Source organism: Xiphophorus hellerii, chromosome 9 (assembly GCF_003331165.1).
Source record: "Xiphophorus hellerii strain 12219 chromosome 9, Xiphophorus_hellerii-4.1, whole genome shotgun sequence".
Lineage (NCBI taxonomy): Eukaryota > Metazoa > Chordata > Actinopteri > Cyprinodontiformes > Poeciliidae > Xiphophorus > Xiphophorus hellerii.
Window position 1 is genome coordinate 15,944,407 of NC_045680.1, and position 20,040 is coordinate 15,964,446.

The 20,040-nt window shown below is 38.7% G+C and overlaps 1 protein-coding gene across 1 annotated transcript; it reads right to left on the reverse strand.

Moving 5' to 3' along the window:
- Positions 1 to 1,135: 1,135 nt before the first annotated feature.
- LOC116725376 (guanine nucleotide-binding protein subunit alpha-11-like) lies at positions 1,136 to 19,596 on the reverse strand. Its single transcript, XM_032571370.1, has 8 exons — positions 19,339 to 19,596; positions 18,849 to 19,021; positions 12,224 to 12,408; positions 11,398 to 11,552; positions 9,738 to 9,866; positions 8,408 to 8,537; positions 6,447 to 6,600; positions 1,136 to 3,445 (listed from the first exon to the last, which is right to left on the reverse strand). The coding sequence occupies exons 2-8, from the start codon at positions 18,997 to 18,999 to the stop codon at positions 3,243 to 3,245; spliced, it is 1,107 nt and encodes a 368-aa protein (XP_032427261.1). The 5' UTR covers positions 19,000 to 19,021; positions 19,339 to 19,596; the 3' UTR covers positions 1,136 to 3,242.
- Between the last annotated feature and the right edge of the window lie 444 nt (positions 19,597 to 20,040).

Below are 20,040 nucleotides of genomic sequence, written 5' to 3' on the forward strand. Positions count from 1 at the left end.
AATTTGTTCCATCCTTACAAAACTGTGACATTGAGCTTGTGCCTTGCATTTCATTGGGATAGGATGCCTTAAAATACTTGATAATCTCTTTCCTGTTTCCAGAGAAAACTTTCATTTAATTTCCAGAACAAGTCAAACGGTTCTTCACCCTCCTGAGATATCGACAAAGGAATCTTTATTGGTTTTACAGAAATCTTTCCCTCATTATTATTGCTAGTTTGTGATTGCCTCCATAACGTTAATATTACTTCCAGTCAGAAAGAAAATATTGGTAAAAACAAAAGGTTACCTTAAACCAAAAAGGTTCAAAATGATCAGATATTTATTGTGATCTTCATTCTGTTAACATGTCAGTCCAGATCAAATTCAACGTTCAACAGTAAAGATGCATAGGAAGGCGATCTTAGAGGGTTTCTTTGTTTTACTCTATATCTTCTAACATCATTGACATATAAGGCAGAATGTAAACAGTTTGATGCAGGTTTAATAACAATATCAGGTTTTGAGTTAGGTGACCCACAGGGCACTTCTGCACACACCCAGACACGCACACACACACACCAACACACACACACACACAGGCTCAAGGCTGCAGACACGATAAATTATTTTGCGTGAACACATGTCTAAAACAGACATCTACCCAGAGACAGACAGATTCGGTCCAACATATGAGAATATCAAGTCATGTAGATGACAGTCACCGTGGCGACCTTCTCATTTTTTCTGTGGCAGCCAGACAGAGACAGGCAGTCTGTCTAAGGTTGCCTTTTGGGGATTATTTGTATGTATGTTTTGTAGTTGTGTTTTTTTTAGTCAGAAGGGGAAAAGTGACAGACTTTTGTTTGCAGAAGCGATCTGTCCCTCACTAATGAGGAACCGCTTTTCTCCTGCCAGCGGAAGACGCGCCGCTTGGGTTTCACACGCTGACACTACAGTGGAAGGTTTCTCATCTATGTTGTTTTCCCAGTCTGCACCACAGACAAACATACACAACATATGGAAATGACTGCTGTGTGCATGTGTCAGTTCGATGCAAATCCAGCAGCGTTCCTGTTTGCAAACCCCAGGCATCAGCGAGTCTCTGACACAGAGCAGAGAGGCAAGGAGACAAACAAAAGCAAGCAGGTGAGAGTGTGTGTGTTAAGATTTTCTCTTTAATATTAACTATAAAAACATGTTTTTATTCTTCCTCCACCAGACTCTACACAAATGTTTTACTGCCTCCAAAGGGGGCAGATCATTCACTGACACTCTCTGGTCACAGTCTGTGTCCAGCAGGTAAACAATTATTACAAATTCAAGACTTACAAAGAATCAAGAACAGTAGTCATGTACAGAAGGCGTCCATATTTGTATCAAATGCATGGTAAAGAATCAGAAACATGGAAATTAATGCTCTGCTCCAATGAGCTTTACATTCAGGTCAGTTAGTTTTATGATTTTAAAGAAATTTTTTTACGCCTTTTGGACTCATGAATTTGATACAAGACAGAGGAAGAACTCACAATTTAAATAGATTTGAGGCTGAGTTATTATTACACTTTAATCAGCCTTTGTTTAATTTAGCCTTTAATGTTATTAAAGTATGAGAGTACAATTATCTGACCTTTCTAAGAAGGACACCACTTCATATTTCAGCCACTGAAAGACTTTTACATTTCTCTTTCTTTCTGTTATTTACATAAAAAATACCCAAAAAGATATTTGAAAGCTTGGATTAACAGATTGGAGGCTTTTTTGCACCTCCAAGCAGCAATAATGAATTGGCAACACTGAGATAAAACATACCTGCCCATAAAATGAAAAAGCATAAGCATAGTAGATAACATTGAGTGTCCCAGCAAATGATGAAAAGTATACAGATTTCAGGCAAAATCCACCAGATTTTCAGACGTCAAGCTTCTTCTGAGCCCACAGCATCACAGATTATCCACCATGCTCAACAGTGGGGTTGAGATGCTTCTCCATAAATCGACTCCAGGACTCACTTGGAGTGTTTGTCACCAAAAACAGTAAAAAACAGCAGTTTTCAGTTGCAGGATGATAAATTTTCTTAGATATTATCTTAAATATGCATATAATTTAAGGGTTTGTACACGTCCTTTGTAGGTTTACACATAAGTCTGCAAACTTCTGCATAAGTCAACTATATATCCCTCCTAAAAAATTGTGTGCACATAGTGTTTCTCCTCTGTCAGAAAAGCACTAAAAAACACAGATGCACCAATCAATCCCCCAAAGTTGAATTCAGCTGATTTCCTCCTGATACAACAAATACTGAAAAATCAGTCTTTTCTTCCTGCTATTCATTAAATGCTTCAAAAACATAAAATCCCATCATGTTCAGTCTCCAAATGCATCAACCAAAACATGTACTTTGGCACGCATTTTTGCCATTTCTTCATTTTTCTTCTAAGTGCAAAGAAGATATTGAAAAATGGGTTCAGATTTGAATTGGCAAGTCAGACCTCAAATAAAAGTGGAAATCAGAAGCAGAAAAACTCAATAAGTGCCTTTTTAAAACTCAAAACAGGCTTGGAAAAACATTCATCTGAGCAGCTTGACAGTGTGGCTTTTAACACATTAAGCAATAAACTCATCAGCCAAATTCAGTGTAGTGCAGCAGCTTCAATTTCAAGAATTTGACATGCTTTTGAGTCTTTGTTGTAGAGATGCATTATATTTCCAAGATTGATAATAGATGATTGCAAAAAAACAGCTTATCCCGATAAATATCTGTCCTAATAGTTCACATTTTGGTGAAAAATGTGAACTATTATAGGCTTCTACTTTATCTGTCTGTAACTGGGGGATGCTCCTGCAGCAGTTCATGTGTGCACTACAGCAGTGGAGTGCGTGACCCTATCTCCACCACTAATGGCCATGCTGTACGTCATAGCATCTCTACTACAGCGTCATTTACAGAGCAACATGCATAACGTATGACCCAAACACTTATTTTGTAAAGCAATCCTACCAATAAACACAGGTGTGATTTAAAGTACGAGATTCCAGCTTTTATTACAGATCTTCATGTTTTTAAATTCAGATGTGAGTGAAGAAATAATCCCCCCCTGCTGCTCCGTTAAAAACCAATAAAACATGTCAGTCAGAGAAGATTTCATACGGAAAAAGTTCTCCATGTGAAAAAGTGTTCAGTCGCTGTTTTTAGTCCTGACAGCAGGATGAATGTGGGGAAGCGTCGCGTTTCCTTCTGCCTCACGCCACTGAGTAAAAGCTCAGAGGACTCCGTAGTCCCTTAGTGACTTGAGCAGGACCGTGTCTCTGATGTCGGTGAAAACCTTGCGGATGTTGTTGGTGTCTGTGGCACAAGTGAAGTGCGGGTACATGGTCTTCCACTCCCGAGTTTCTTGGTTCATGGAACGCTGCTCGTACATTTTGAGGATGTACTGCTTTGCTAGCTCAGCGTTCTGCTTTTCACCTGCAAGATGATGGTAGACGTTGGAGGGAAAGACAAAAATCTGAGCTGAGTACCAGTAGGAGTTTAAAAAGCCAAAATACAGGACAGAAAAGCATTTCTGTTTTTTGTAGGGGCATTAGATTGAATAAAACATCTTTAGGGAGGCACAACATTCTGAATTGAGCCAGTCACCCCACAGGTAGCACCGTTAAAACTATTGTTCCTTAAAACATCCTCATAATTTTCATATTCTATAGCTATTTAATTAAAAATCAAAGATAAAGCCTTATCCCAGAATTATTTTCATTATTGTTTTACGCTAATTACATATTTCAACTGATCGTTAAACCGATTATTTAAAAATATAACAGAAGATAAACATTTTCATTCCTTATTGTTTAGACTTTATGTAGGATAAGGGGAAAATGTGTATAGTGTCACACTGGCACAAACAGTGCTGTCATTTGGTTTCAAAATCAATTCAAACTTTCCTCAAATACAATTTTAGTTGAGTTCTATGTAAACTTGACTGGATTGAACTGAGTTGTTTCCTTTCACTGACCTCAGCCAAATGAAACCACTTCAGGATAGAGTCTGGATTCTCGTCCCACATCAGTGTCTGACCTCACAGATCTACTTTAGAAAAAATTTCCATGACTGAAGTTTGTGGGAAGCTTTTCCCGGAAGAGCAGAAGCCATTCTGCATCTTCATTGGATGTTGATTGTTTTTCAGCGGTTTTTTTTTTCTTCAGTTCTTATTTTGTCCTCAACTTGTTAACTTTTAAGATTTCCTCAGCAGCTGCTGCACAATTTTCTGTCATGCTCAAGGTCAAGGACTGGAAAGATAATGAACAAAATACCTTTTTGTTTACTTTAAATCTATTTGTGTGTAGATTTTGTCGTAAAATGTTTTGGGTCAGATTAGCGGGTTCTGTTCAAACAGACGCGGCGCTGCAGCCGACAAGTTAATGAATCTAAACAAGCAAGATGCGAAATGGCTAAAACGCCGTAACAAGAGGCTGAATTAAACACTGTTATTATATTGTTGTTTGTAATTGCTTAAGAGCAAGTGAAATCCAGTTTCTCAGTGTCAGAGAACTGCATCAGGAAGCGGAGCTACTTAACAGCAGTGCTTTCAAATGCAGTTACAGCCGCAGTAATAAGGGCCACACAGTCCACACACAGGAACACAACATCATTAGCAGCAAACAGCAGCCAGCGGTAGGAGCTGCTCGGAGTTGTCATTAAGGTTAAATTGACATCAAGAAGCTTGACCCTGTATGAGTCATTATTTTACCGTGCTAATGCTGCCAGTAAAACACAGTGGGTGCACTGCAGATGCACACAAGTGTTCACTCACAGTCACTAAGTCTAACCCTAAGCCACCTGACACACAAACACACGGCTAGTACATATAGTACACCTGAAGGGGGGTGTGGGGCGTTCGGGTGGTGGTGCAGGGCTGGCAGGGAACAAAGTACCTGTCTGTAGTTGCCAAGGGAAACAGAGGGAGAGAGGGTGGAGGTGATGGAGTTGAGGGGGAAGCGATGAGACGCCATAGAGCCTCTTTACACCAGCAGAACCGAAGGTAAGCTGATCAAGAGCACCTGAAGGCATCGTTTATTACTGAGGACGAAAGGCAGAAGGAGACAAGAGAAGGAAGGAAAGAACGGAAAGAATGAAGAAAAGGGAAAAGAAAGGCAGAAGATAAGGAAAGAGGGAAGGCAAGGGTGGAAGTAGGAAGGAGAGAAAAATGCAGGAATGGAAAGCTGCAAGGATGAAAGGATAACAAAAGGAACAAAAAAAACAAAGCAGTAAAAATGAAGAGAAGAGAAGCAAAAAAGTAAGGAGGAATATACAGAAAGAACTGAAGATGAAAAGAAGAGATTGCAGAAACAAGAAAGGAAAGAACAAAATAAAGTATAGAAAAGTAGAATGGGGAGGAAAAAAGCAAAATATGAATGATGGAAGAAAGAAATAAAAAAGGAAGAATGTAAGAAAAATAAGTAAAGAAGGAATAAAATATTTAAGGCAGAAGGTAGGAAAAGGAAGAAAACATAAAGGGGAGGACAGGAGCAAGGAGCATAGGAAGGAAGAAAACAAGGAAAATTAAGAAAAGAAAACAAAATAGAAGCAGAGTAGAAAGTCAGAAAGAAAAATGAAGAATGTAAGAAGAAATGGAAGAGAGAGCAAACAAGCATACAAAGAAGGGCATAATGAAGGAAGGGAAATGGATGACAGAAAAGAGGAGGGACTATTTAATGAAAAAGTAGGGAGGGAAAAGAGAAGGCAGACAGAAAAAGAAATGAGAAATGGAAATGTTGAGAGGAACAGAAAAAGATGAACAGAAGTAAAAGATAAAAACTGAAAAGTGTGACGAAAGGATAAAAAGAAAAAAGAAGGGGCAAAAAGGAAAAACAGAAATGGAGGAAAGATGATTATGATAATAGCAAAGAAAGAAAGAAAGGAGGAGGAAGAGTCGCAGTGGGGCTGAAATCACTTTGTCAATATTTTTGGTGAATAATTCATTATTTCTGCAGAACATTATGAGATGGTTATAAGTCAAAGGCAAATTGACCGGAGGACAAACGGCATCACAGCCCTCATGTCCCTGCAGTGGTCCTGTCTGCTCTGTGATGAGAATAAACAGCTGCCACTGAGCGCGATGATGGCACTGAAATTGACTGATAACCTGACTCTGCCTCAACACTGGTGCAATTTCTGCTCTGGATGTTTGAACATTTTGCAGCAAGCTTAAAAAAATGCAGTCGTTAAGTAATATCAGATTGCGCTCAAACTCAAACACACACACGCCCACACACACAAATAAAATAAGACGAGTTAAAATAGCTGCTGTTAAAAAAAACAAACAAACAAAAAAAAAACGCTGCTAAACTTCTTAATCTCTTCCGGTGAACACACACTTAATTTCACCCATTAAAGTCTCCGCCTCTTCCTGTAAACTCAATGTTGTATTTATAGCGGTAAATGAAAACCAAAAGCACTTCTTAGAACAACGAACCTGTGAAACTGTCAAAGTATTTCCCCAGATCTGACGTCCGGATCTTGTCTACCAGGATGTCGGTCTTGTTGAGGAAGAGGATGATGGAGGTGTTGTGGAACCAGGCAGAATGGATGGTGGTGTAGAAGAGGGCCAGACTCTCCTGCATGCGGTTCTGAGGAACACACAGTCAGTTTAACAGGTTTTGGTTCTGCAGAAGATATACATGGTTTTCTTTTCTCTCTTTTATCCTTTAATAACAAAATTTTCACAAGGAGAGAAAACATGAGCTGCAGCAGTTTGCAGGGGCTTTTGGGTAGCTGGGGGCGAAACTGGAGGTAGGAATAATTTAAACAAAGAGCAAGGGGAAGAAAATGAGCAACAGACCAACATGGAGATTAATGAATGCTGTGGGAGACCAAAAAGAGTCTGGGAGAGATAACAGGTTTAGTCATAGCACGGGAGGGAAGAAGAGAGCACCAGGGGGCTGAGAGGAGAGCAGGAGAGACGATGTGTGTTGTACGATAGTGCCACCTGCAGGAGGAAGGATGAAATTACAAAAACAAAGGACTACAACTACAGACTACAACCAAATATATAAAATAAATAAATAACACAGTAAAATGTAAAGTGTTAGTAAATTGCTTATTATTGAAGCATCCAAGTTAGGCTTATTGAGGACCTGAGTTAATTATCTGTAGTGTTTTAGGAATTTTTTTTTTATACTGCTGGTCTTGGATTATAGATTATGAACAGTTTCTGTCAGTCTAAATGTTTTACAAAAGATAGATGCACTAATGATTCTGGAGGCAGAAGAGACAACAAAGCTACAAGAGGTTTAGCCTCATCCTGTCTGTCTTCAGACTGTGAGGTCATTGTAGGACTGGTTGGGTAAGATTTCTGGAGGGTCAAGTACTGAGGCGTTTGTCTGCTTGTCAACAACAGGAAATAATGTCGGAGCATGATTACTGGCTCTTTTCATCTGGATGATCTCAAAACAATAAACTCTAGATAATAAGTTTGGTTTCTGACACCTGTGTTCAGGTTTTCTACAAAACTGTTTTTTAGGCTTTAACTGATGAAACATTATAAAACTGGAACTGAAACCAGAAAAAAGGCATTAAGCTACAGTACACAGCACAAAGAAACAAAACATGTATTGATCTTTTTCACATGTAAAAACCACAAACTTCAAGATACTTTCTGAGAATTGACCCAATAGATAAATGCAGGAGAAAATTATGAATTGTAAAGTTTTAATTTAATACTTAAAACCTGGAAAATGTGTCACAGCTGGCTGTGTGTTTGGTTTTGTTGACTTGCTAGAAGACGAACCTCGATCTGAAATCTCTTGTGACCTCTTACGCCTTTTCTTTAAAGACTGCTATATATTTAACTTCATTCATCACCCCTTTAACTCTGACCAGTTTCTCTGTTCGTTAGTGAACACACTAACGAGGGGACTTCTGAAGACAATTACTTCAACTGTATTTTATTTCAGGGTTTTGGAATAAAGAGGATTGAATGCAAATGAGCAACAACTTTCAGTTTTTTATCTGTAAAATATTTTTTGAGTTCTGCACCCTTGTCCTTCCAGGTCTATGACAGATAAACACAGAAAAGTTTGTGAAGTATAAAGTAGAAAATGTGCAAATAAAGCAGAATTTTAATAGAGGCCTTTTGCAAAATCCTGAAAATCTGATATTTTATTCCGACTTTTCAAATGCTTCCCAAAGCTTAAGATCACAAATCGCTCAAATAATCAAGAATTTTAACACTGCTCTAATTATCTGAAGCATCTGATTTTAAAGTCGAAACCATCTGAGTCTCCATAATTAAGGAAATGCAGCAGATATGCATTGGAAATATGATATAAATATAATTCAAGAGAAGAAATGGATTCATAAAATAGCTCTTATTATTTTATCCACTTCGTGCTTGATCTAATAGAGTGAAGGGAAAAGGGAGCAAACTCCTCTTACGATGGTCTCTCTCTCCTCCAGGACCTGGTCGTACTCGCTGAGGGAGGCCAGGAAGATGAGCGAGGTCACATTTTCAAAGCAATGGATCCACTTCCGACGCTCCGATTTCTGACCACCAACATCCACAATCCTGAGGGAGGGAAGATAAAGAAAGTTTGTCTGCATCATTGTGAAGGACTCATCGAGGACTGATAAATAAACTCAAACTCTGAGGGTTTCAAAGAACATGAAAATATTCTCATGGAGAGTTGATCAGTGGTTAAACTCGTCAAACTAACAGAGCTTAAAAAACCTGCAGATGTACATCTGGTCAGAAATCAAAACTGCTTTTTTCACAGCAGCAATGGCAAATTCAAGTAAGGAGGTCGTGGGAAAGGACGCAGAAGAGGGAAAGGACCAAATTTTAGAAACAAAAAAGGTAGGAGTGAAATAAAAAAATAAATTAATCAATGAAGAAACAAAAACACAGTATGAAAGGTACAGTTACTAAAATACAAAATAACAAACAAAGGAAGAAAGGTTGGTAGGGATGCAGAGAAGAAAGGAGGGAAGTAAGGACATAACAAAGGAATGAAAAAATAAGATGGCAAAATTAAGGAAAAAGAGAAGAGAAGGAAAACAAAAAGAGGGAATGAAGAAAGGGAAAATGTTGCATAAAAAGAAAACTAGAAAAGAAAGAAAGAAGAATGAAACTTGATGTACAGTAGCAAGAACAAATGTTGTTACTTGACACTGTTTTTTTGTCGCTGTTTAAACCAGTCAAGTTGTATTTAAGAATCGTGTCATTAATTATTGGGGCAGAAAAACAATGAATTGGGTGGAACTGTCCCAGTTCTCACAGATCATTCTCACGCCTACAAACTCTGACAAAGCTGCAAAAAAACCAGGCGGCGAATTTAGGACGTTCTTCACACTGACGATATGTGACGCCTCCAACCGGTCGCTGTGTCAGAAAGGAAGCAAACACCTCCTCCAGTTTTCAAAAAAATCAAATATAAAAACAGGAAAAAAGCTAGCTAAAAGCAAAAAAATAAGAATCATGTTAAAAATATGTCCAGGATGGGCTACTTGGTGTTTGTTTCGCCCATGAAGGTTTAAATCTTTAATGGTAGAAACCCACATATGTGGGATTTGGATCAAAATCAAACACCAAATGGACACTTCACCTCTCAGCACAAACTCTGCAGAGAGGCAATTAGAAACGTGATCCTACTGTGTCCAAGCAGACGCGAGCAGACAAAGCCTCAACAGTATTTTATTCACAGCGCCGTGAATAGTGCTGGTATTGGATTTGTCCCTGTGAGAGGGCGGTAATGTGAGGCCCAGCCACCTTAGCGTGATGTTCTTGATGGTGAAGGAGTAGTCGTGGATGCCCGTAGTGGGAAACCGAACACGCAGCACGTCCTGCTCCGTAGGGATGTAATCGGGGGCCGAGATCCGCTCCAAGTTGTTCAGGTAGCTGAAAGACAGAGAAGACTTAGTGAAAACTCTGCCGCTGTTTGCTTTACATGAAGTTTTGTAAGACAAACTGAAAGTGACAGGAGACAAGTGATGAATTAGTGAGGGAAGAAAAAGTGTGATTAAAAAACACAAGAGGCGGGTGAGGTGTGGGGAGAGCCCACATTGACCTGTGTGCAAACAGCATCTTTATGGCCGGTGTTGAAACAAGCTGTCATTAGCCAGTGTTGACAGACTGTCCCTTATCGAGCACACATCATGATGACAGAGCTGCTGGGCAAATAGGACGGCGCAGCAATAGAAAAGAGGCACTGAAGAGAACAGGCCCAACCCAGGCTTTGTTCTGATCCTGAGTCACTCTGAGCGTCAGGATCACACCTACTGCTATGCATTACAACATGACGAGAAACAGCCGTAAACTCTGCACTCTTGACATTTAAAGCTGTGTGATTCCACAAAAACACAGAGTTGCTAAGAAAGACGCCCTCTAGTGTTGAAATACACAGCAAATCTGTGACAGTTTTGCTTTTAGAGGTGAAACGGTGAAGGAAAAGAAAAAAACTCAAATTTCATTTCAGAAATCAAAAACCAAAAAAGTAAAATTTGAATCAAATTTATTCAAGCATAGAAATGAATTGTGTTTCTACTTGTTCATATTTAATTTGGTAATCAGTTTCCAAGTGAGCATGATTATGAATTTTTTTTGTTTTTCCTAACACCTAATATGTTTAATAGATCAATCGATCAAAACTACAAATTTCCATCATTTTCAATCCATGAACATCCAGTATGATGCATTTTGAATCACTGTTTTAGAGATTAATAAAAATCAAATCCAGATTAGGAACATGAGCTCTGATACACAAGGAGGAACTCGTAATTCCTTCCTTTCCTGTTGAATGAAAAACCGTCAAATTTGAACTTCTCCTTCCACTCAGCCTTTCATTGATATGTATCTTCTTGTTGTTAATACTTTGTGTAACCCTCTTTTACCAATAAGACTTTGACTTCTCCTACAACATTAGAGAGGTCGTAGCAAACGGAGAGAATTCATGCTTTATTGCTACGTTTCTATAGGTTTAAGTCTGGAAACATGGTGGATATGGAAAAAGGTTAATTTTGTGTCCGGTGAAACATTTTTGTTTTGATTTGGTCATGCACATTGAATGATAACAAATTTTCTAGTACTCAGATTTGTATACATTTTTTTATCAAAAAGTTGTTATTGGTGCCCAAAAAATGTCCACAGCATCACTGTTCCTGTACTTATCAGAGACAGACAGTAACAATAAAAAGACCCTTTCACTTTTTATTACTCCCGGGGGAAATAGTTGTGACACCAGTGAATTTACTAAAACAACTATTTCTTAATGTGGCATTCACACTTTGAGACGCAGTCTTCTGGTAAGACTCTTCACATTTCTGACATTGCAGAGACTCTTCACTCACGCGACTCCCTCTGATTCCCAGTCCAGTCGGAGGGTGCGGCTCATTTTTCTCCTCCAGAATAAGTATGCGTTAGTTTTACTCACTACTCGGTGGAGTCCAGGAGCTGATACTCGCAGCGGCGGCTGTAACAGATCCGTATTCCTTGATCTGACCAGAGGCGGCGGATGGCATCCACGTTTCTCCTCTCCAGGTGGACGATCTGCATTGTGTTCACATCCTGCAGCAATCTGGCGCTACTCTAGAGAGCAAACATCGGATGGTGAGAGAAGTGTCTCAGACGTTTGCAAAGACATGGACTACAACAACAATAATCGATCTCTCAATATAATCGATACTAGAAAAATAAATTATTCAAAGATACTCGTTTCCCAAAGAACTGCTGTAAGTTTTAAACTCTGCTAACATTGCAAGTACGTCCAGGAAAACCTGAGCGACACTCTTTACCCGATTGTTTGGAGATTATTTCTCCATGAGCCAGAGGATCCCACATGCTGACGTTGCAACACTGACGTTCAGTGAAACTCCTGCATCTGCAGCAGTGACGCAATAAACCTCCTGTACAACAAAAGCTAACAATATCTTCTTAAATATTAACTTCAGGGACACAAACAATCCATGGACACGAGCGGTACGTTAATCAGTCTGCGGTACGAATTAACGCAGCTTTTCGAATGTGTAGCTTCTCTGTCTTCATGTAGATGCTGCAGGCTGTTTTCCGAGCACAACAAAATGCACGTGTTTTTGTTTGAGTCATAAATGCCTTTTTCTCCCTGTATGCACAATCCAATCAGTCTATAAAGCGTTTTTTACCTGATACCTTCACACCTGTGTTTATATGTGAGCATTCAAGTGTAACCAAGTGCAACCGTGCGTATTTATGCTGGCGGAGATTTATGTGTGGGGCTCTACCTCATTCTCAGGGCTGGTGTAAGGGATTCTGAGTGTGGTCATGGCTCTGGTCATGGCTTTGATGGCAGTGAAGATGTTCTGGTAGATACACTTAACGAAGGATTTCCTCTCCTCTTCTGAGAAGCCTCGACCATGGATGATCTTCATCTGTCGGAGGAAGGTGGTTTTTCCACTTTCTCCAGTTCCTGAAGAAGCAATAACAATGGTGGTAATAATTAGGATTATTAAGTAAGCTATATGTAATTCCTTCATCATAGTTAATGTCAGCCATGTCTGTAGTAATGGCTTCTCTTTTACACGATTCATTGCTCTGGTTTTCTGCCACGCTCTAGACCAACAGATTATGTGATGAACCAAAAAATAAGTCAGATTTTGAAATTTAAACATTTTCTCTCAATCAGTTCTGGTTGGTCAGAATTTATTCTACCAATAACCAAACTTAAAGGAACGTTTTTGTTGCCATTTGAGACATATAAACTAAAACAAAATTCTAATTTCTGCTCAGCAATTGCATCCATCAACAGCATTTGCCATGATGCCCTTTTTTCATTTTACGAAAGGAAAAAAAAAAGTCAAAAACAGCATTACAAATGCATAAATGTTTAAATGGACTATTCTGTGTGATCTTTTATTTCCTTCATTTTTCAGCAGTTTTTTTTGTTTCGTGTGTCCAGAATGGGGAGACCAGAGCTCAAAGAAAGGCTCAAAGAAAGGTGGGATGTTCGCTCGGTGAGTCAGACCAGAACCGACCAAGGGGAGAATCAGTGTTTTAGTGCGTACTTCCTCACAATTGCTGCTGAAAGGTATCCATCCTGCTCTCTGTCTGAAAAACCAGCCTCCTCAAATTGAGCAGTTGTTGCTAATTTCCACATAAAAAAAAAACACAGCCATGAAACTCTGATCAGTCGCACAATAGTTTCACATATGAAACGTTCACCAGGAGGGGCTGTGTCGAGAAGGGATGCATGACCGGCTGAGGCCAAGACGGCTTTCCGCTCCTCTTCTGAGACAATGAGAACTGATTCTGACAATTCAGTCCGACCATGCAGAGCCCTTTGTGCCCTCCATAAGCCTACACAGAATTACTTTCTGTTGCTTTTGATTTATGAGTATAAAATGATGTGCTTTTATATACACTGGACACAATTAGCCTGGTTCTACTATTTTTTCCCCCTTTTTCTACATATTTTTAGAGTTTTCTTTACTCTAAAAACCTAAAAAGTAGAAGGTAATTTGTGGTTTGTTATTTAAACAAGCATGTATGTTTAATTCTTGACAGATTCTTCATTTCTGAAGATCACGTAAGCTTTGTGGTTGTAGAAATGTTTTTCTTAGCAGGAACCAGGGTACATATGGCTCTTTGATTTGTAAAAGTTGATTCAGATATATGGAGAACAAAGGAAATCCTCCCTCACTAGTTTCAGTCTGATCTTCTCATCAAGTTTTGAGAAACGTGAAATTTGTTACATTTCTCTTGTCACATATTTCATGTAACTACTGATAACTACCTTCACCCTGAAATGGTGAAGGTAGCCATAAATGCTATGGCTTTTTGCACCCTTCTCCTGACTGATATCTTTATAAAATGAAACCCTTTTGATTCTTTGTAAGCTGTTGAATATCTTATTATATCAGCTGAATTTTATTTAAAATTAATCAAAATAAAAAAAATCTGGTCCAAGGGGCTGCAAACATGAGCAACCAGGTCATTGCAGCTTTTTATTTTTATATGCTTTCTTCTAATACATTTTTTGTTAGTTTTGCACTTGAATTGCGCAGGGTATGATGGCATGTGAAAAAGTATTTTGAATTTATTTTTCAAATACAAATGTTTAAGTCCCAGAGACCTGGGGTGTGTATACATTGAGCTGAATAATCGTAGACAGAGGTTTCAGTTTCAGTAAGGAAGGTAGGAACTCTTACTTATAAGATTAGACCTAAAAGCTTCCGCTTTGAAAACGCTGGCTCTAATGAACCATGTCTCCACTGGAGAGCTGAGCACAGTTTTCTTCACAGTTTTCTTTCTTTTATTATGGATTTAAAGAGGGATTTTAAGAGGGAGCAAAGTCAGAAAGATAGGGAAGATATAAAAATATCATTACCCCCACTACCGCTATGATTACCACTGATGCAGGTTAATGAGGTCTGAGCAGCCTCCACCTAAGTGACAAATGTTTCAAGATCCCATACGCGAGAAGGGTCTCTGGAGTGAGCACACCTCTAATAATGACTTTTTATAAGCCTGTTGTTGCATTACCAATTCGTGTTGTTGTTGTTTGCTGGGGAGCAGGCAGCGCCGACCAGGAGAGGAGACTAAAGAAGAGCCCTGCATTTTTTTCTGTCTTTGCAAGCTGCTTTAACAATTGAATTTCCCTGCTGTGGGGTCAATAAAGTCAAGTCCTATCTTCTCTTATCGTATCTTCCATGACTGTCTGGCCAGAGATGTTTACACTGTGAGGAAAAGACTTTGATTTCCAAAGCTGACTGTGGCGCCTGGTGTGAGTCTGACTGAACCAAACTGAATTTGAAGTGTTTTTCCATTATTTCACTTTGAGCTTGCCTGAAAACTATTCACATACACAGATTTAGACGGAAAATACTTTTAAGATACTTTCATTCAACAGGGAATTTTGTTTCTGAGACAAGCATCCTTTAAAGATAATAAACAAATTTGGACAAAAAATATTTTGTCCAAAGAAAAGTCTTAACTGGTTCTACAGCAATCAGGTATTTGCAGATCAGCTTTTTGAATGTTTTCAGTGGAACTTGGAACTTGAACGATATATTTTTGGCGATGAGCTCTTAACACGTCAGGTTGGAAGGCCTTTCCATCACAAACATCCTAGCAGCAATAACCTGACTTTAGCAGGCACAAATACTCTGCAGTTTCTCATAATACTTGCCAAACAAATCTTATCTCACCTTTTGCACAGCTGGACTTTTTTTGTGCAAGGCTGAAGCTTCTGACTAGACTGTCTCTGATGTAAAAGTTCACACAACTTTACTCAAAACAGGAACAGAGAAAATGAGCTTATACTGCCGTGAAGACCTAAACAAAGTGGGACACTTGGTCACCCGAGTCTCTTTCCTGTCCTCTCGTCCCCCAGTCAGTCACTGTAGATGGACACTCATACTAAGGCTTGATATTCTGTGAGTTTCTGTTAAAATGGAGTGATTCCTCCAACCATCATCTCGTACTTGCTCACTTTGCGCTACTGAAGTAAAGATCTGATGTATCAAGGTTCCCCTATTTTTTTGCTGACTGATCTGAAGGTTTCCTGAAAGTTTACTTGAATTGAGCCAGTTTATGTTTGGAGTAAATTGTCTTGAGATCATTTTTATTGTGGATCTTAACTCTAGAAATACAGTGAACTGATTTGTTATTGCTATCATGAACTTTATGTGACCCAGAACACAGAGCCATTTTCTTTCCTTAAGCCTGCTAACATTGAAAACAAATATAAAACAGATACATTGATTGAGCTGTTCAGTGGACATACAAAGCAGATTCTAAATGTTGCATTTCCGGTATAAAATGTGGTCTAAGAGGAAATCAGTATTGTCCTCCACCACATGCCTTTCCCCAGGAAAACGGGTTTCGTCCTATTCCTCCTCATTTTATAATCCCAGTCATCTTTTCTGTCTATTTTTCTGCAGTTTCTCTGTATTCAGCCTCCTGTTAACCACTGGTTTGTATTCCAGCAGTAAATTACTTTGAATATTTCTGTGGAGACTTTGAAGTGTAAGAGGAGGTCAAAGTGTCCAGACTGAAGACAAACTGCTATGTTCTTTATCCTTCAGACATTTTCTTACTCCGTTGCCAGTTAGTATATTTGTGGTTTTGATTGTTTCAAGTTGGACTTTTTCAGGAAATGTGGTTTTATCGCTCTAAGAAATGTCTACCAGCAGAGAATCACAAGTTAATTTGGCTTGAGTTTTAATAGTAACTTGACATAAATGAGGATCATAACCTCAATAATTGGAATGCTGTACTGTTTTCAGATAATTACCAATAAATCATAAACCAATAAATTTAGTACAATTGAGCCCAAAATGATTGACTCCTCTGACACATTTTGGGTATAAATAGTAAATCGTTTGTACTTGTATCGTGCTTTATCAAGTCCAGAGGCCCCCACAGTGCTTTACACCACATTCACCCATTTACAACTATTCACACTCTGATGAATACAATAAGCTGGTATGCAGTAGTTTACATTCAAGGGTAAAAAATGGAGGTACAAATATGGTGGAAACTTGAGACTAATGCAGTGTACATAAAAGTCCCCACATTCCCGTTAAAATTACGTTTTTGCAATGTAAAAAAGTAAAACCGTGATAAAAAGGTTTGTTTCGTTTTATGTAAAGTGTATGCTTTAACATGTAAAATCTAAAAAAAAATAGAAGGGAAATATCATAAATGCACAAGTGACCACACTCTTTGTCAAACCACCTTCTGATTCACTTCCACCATTCAGTCTTCAGCTTCGGTTTTTAGAACTGCACGTCACAATTATTGAGGTGTTTTAAAAATGTCATAAAAAACAACAGATCTTAAAGGCAATGTTGCATTTCACATTACAAACCTCATTATTTTTGCTTGCTGCATGTCACTACACACTAAGTGCTGTTTATATCAGCTGATAACCAGTCCATTTAAAAGCCTCATTAAAGCCAATTAGAAAACCAATTATTCAACAAGTTCCTCGAGAAACAACACATGAAATATCAATAAAATGCTTTGGATGATGGTTTTAGGTCAGAGTAATGAAGGGACTGGCAATCTGTAATATAACACCAACACTGTTTATCGACAGGATGTACAGCGTCTCATCAAACCGACCTCTTTAAGCCGGAGACGATCTCCGAACTTGTTGATTTTTGCTGTAGTTCCCAAACAACACGATTCCCCGAGCAGCAGCAAGTTGTGTGAACGCTATCAAGATTTTACAGACAACCCTGTTCTCATAGACAAACATTTGTTTTCTGTCTCTTCACACAGTCACTCAGGTAATAAGACTGGGAAATAATTTTATGTTATTGTTTACAGGATCTCTACATTGTGTCAGGATTTCCCCTAATCCTGGTTCATTCCTGTTATCTGTTTAGCTTGCTAATATTGGACTACAATACAACCCTGGTGGGTCAATTAACATGTGAGTTAACCTACTTTCAATGGGTCAAATTAATGTATTCAGGTTTCTCAGTCATTTGTCTGACATTCATAATAAAGACAAACAAAAATGCTAAACGTAGATAAAGCAGGAGTTGACATCAATCATTAATATTGATTTCATGACAGAAGTAGCCTTCAGCTTAAGGGCTCAACAAAATTCTAAATGTCTTCTTCTACAGAGCTTTACATCAGCAAACAATTACAAAACAATCTAAAAAAAATGTCGTTGTAAAAACTGCAAATAGTGAAGCTATGATTGGCACATTTCAATCATAATTGCATTATTTGGGGAATCTTTGCTGAGCACCACAACCAGGGGTCCTACACATTTCTTATTTCTTTCTAGGGATAGATGGAGAGACAGACAGTTGTAAAGAAAGGAGGAAAGACTAATGAGTGGATGGATGGAGAGAATAAAGATGGGGAAATCGACAGACAGATGGATAGAAAATTATATGTTGGTAGATGGAAAAATGCACAGAAAGCCAAATGTATAAATATAAAGATTGATGAATGGAGTGATGGACAGAAAAGACTATTGGGCAGAACATTTAGACAAAAAGAGACAGAGCATCAAGTGTGGAAATGTTTGCTTTTTCATATTTTTAATTTTATGTTTTAAGTTATCCATACCTGGAAGGCATTTAAAGTAAGTAACTAAGATTGTACTTGCATTGCACCTTTCACAGATAAAATCACAATGAGAATCAAAAAACACATAGGAAAAACACATCAAAATAACATCAAATTGATTAAAAGTCTGTCTGTGTAAATATGTTTTTAGCTGTATTTAAATTGTATCTAAATTCTAGTCTAACAGAGCAGCTAGCAGAAAACCTTCTTACTTCACAAAATTTTCCAAAATATTCAGAACCAACCTGAACTTTTCTAGTTTACTAGTAGGATGAACGCATCAGGAAATGTCGGCTGGCCGAAGACAAAAGCTTCAAAATTGCCATAACTTTGTCTCAGGTATCAATTTACAGCGCAGACCCACACACATCGAATTTCAGCTCTAATTATTTTTTTAACAGTTTCTACCATTTCATATTTTTTATTTGTAATCTATGTAAATTAAATCATCAGGGTGAAACACTGCCCCTGTCAGCAGGACCCCAAGTTGTTTAACCAACCCTGAACACAGGCTCACAGATTTCAGGGATGTGTGTGTCCAAACACTGTTTTCAGGTGTACGTATAGCCAGGCACTAATCTAGATCATTCTTCACATACTCTCAAAGTGACACATGCCTTGCATAGTTTCTGCCTCCTTTCGCGCAGCTGCCAAGCAGGCCGAGCAGTTTGAGGCTGAACACAGGGTGATTCAAGGCGTCATCCCACATCCTTTAATTGCATTTCGCAATTGCCCGTAACTTTCTTCTTCATGCCTTCGCGCTTTGATTTTGTGCCATCGTGTGTTTGAACTCAGGTGCAGCGTTGCTGTACTCACCCAGCAGCAGGATTTTAATCTCTCTTCTCTCCTTCTTCTTCTGCTGCCTGAGGATCCTCTTGATCTCTTTGTCCACAGCGATGGCGGTCTTCTCATCCTCAGACAGACAGCACACGCAGGTGCGGTAGATCCAGCCACAGCACCCCGCCATGGACAAAACTTAGAAAATCCACCTGTTGACAGAATAATCACATGGTATAAACCAGAAGTGATAATAGACATGTTATAATAAACCAGGGCGTCGCTTGGATTTTGACTCAACTTGCCATGATTTAATCCATCACACATTGAGAATATTTAATTAAAACTCTCTATACAGAGATAGTGCTTAGTTAACTTTAAACCTTTAAAAACCTTTACAGTGGTGTTGTGTGTTTAATTTTGAAGCTTTTTACAGCCTTCATTTTAGACAAATAACCAGAGCTAACCTTTTTACCTGTTTCTTTTTAAGGCTAAGTTGGACTTCAGCTACTTAAGCGTATCTCCTTACCTCCAATCAGAGCTTCAAACTTCCTGGAGATGGTACAGGTACAGGCTCCGACTGCTTTACGCAATCCATTTCCCACCCAGTCTTCCCCTGACTTCTCCTCTCTCCTCCTGCCGGCTACCCGCGAACACCTGCCGTCATTCCCTCCAGCTGATGCCGGGTTTCAGCGTCTTTCTCCCGGTCAATCCGCTCTGGAAGGTCTGCCGCGCCTACACAGGAATGCGCCGTCACCCTGATCCGTTTAGCGCTCTATGAAACTGGAATGCGCGCAGCGTGAAGCGCAGCAAATTTAAGCGGAAAACACGCAAAACCCGCTTCCACAATAAGAGCGGGCTGCTTCCATTCTACGTCTCCAGGAAGCCATGGTGTGCGTTCTTTATTTAACCAGGAAAAATAACTCATTGAGTTATATATATATATATATATAACTCATATATATATATATAAGATATATATATCTTAGAATATATATATCTTATATTCTAAGATATATATATATATATATCTTAGAATATATATATATATTCTAAGAGTGACAGCAGCATAAAACATATAACAAATCTAAAATACAAGACCAAATACACAAAAAACATAACCAAGAAAAACCTCACAATTACACAATAGGGCAGTTTCAGAAGCCAAGTGATCTGATCTCTCGCCGGTCCTTGGAATTGATTCAAATTACCCCAAAGAACAAGACATGAT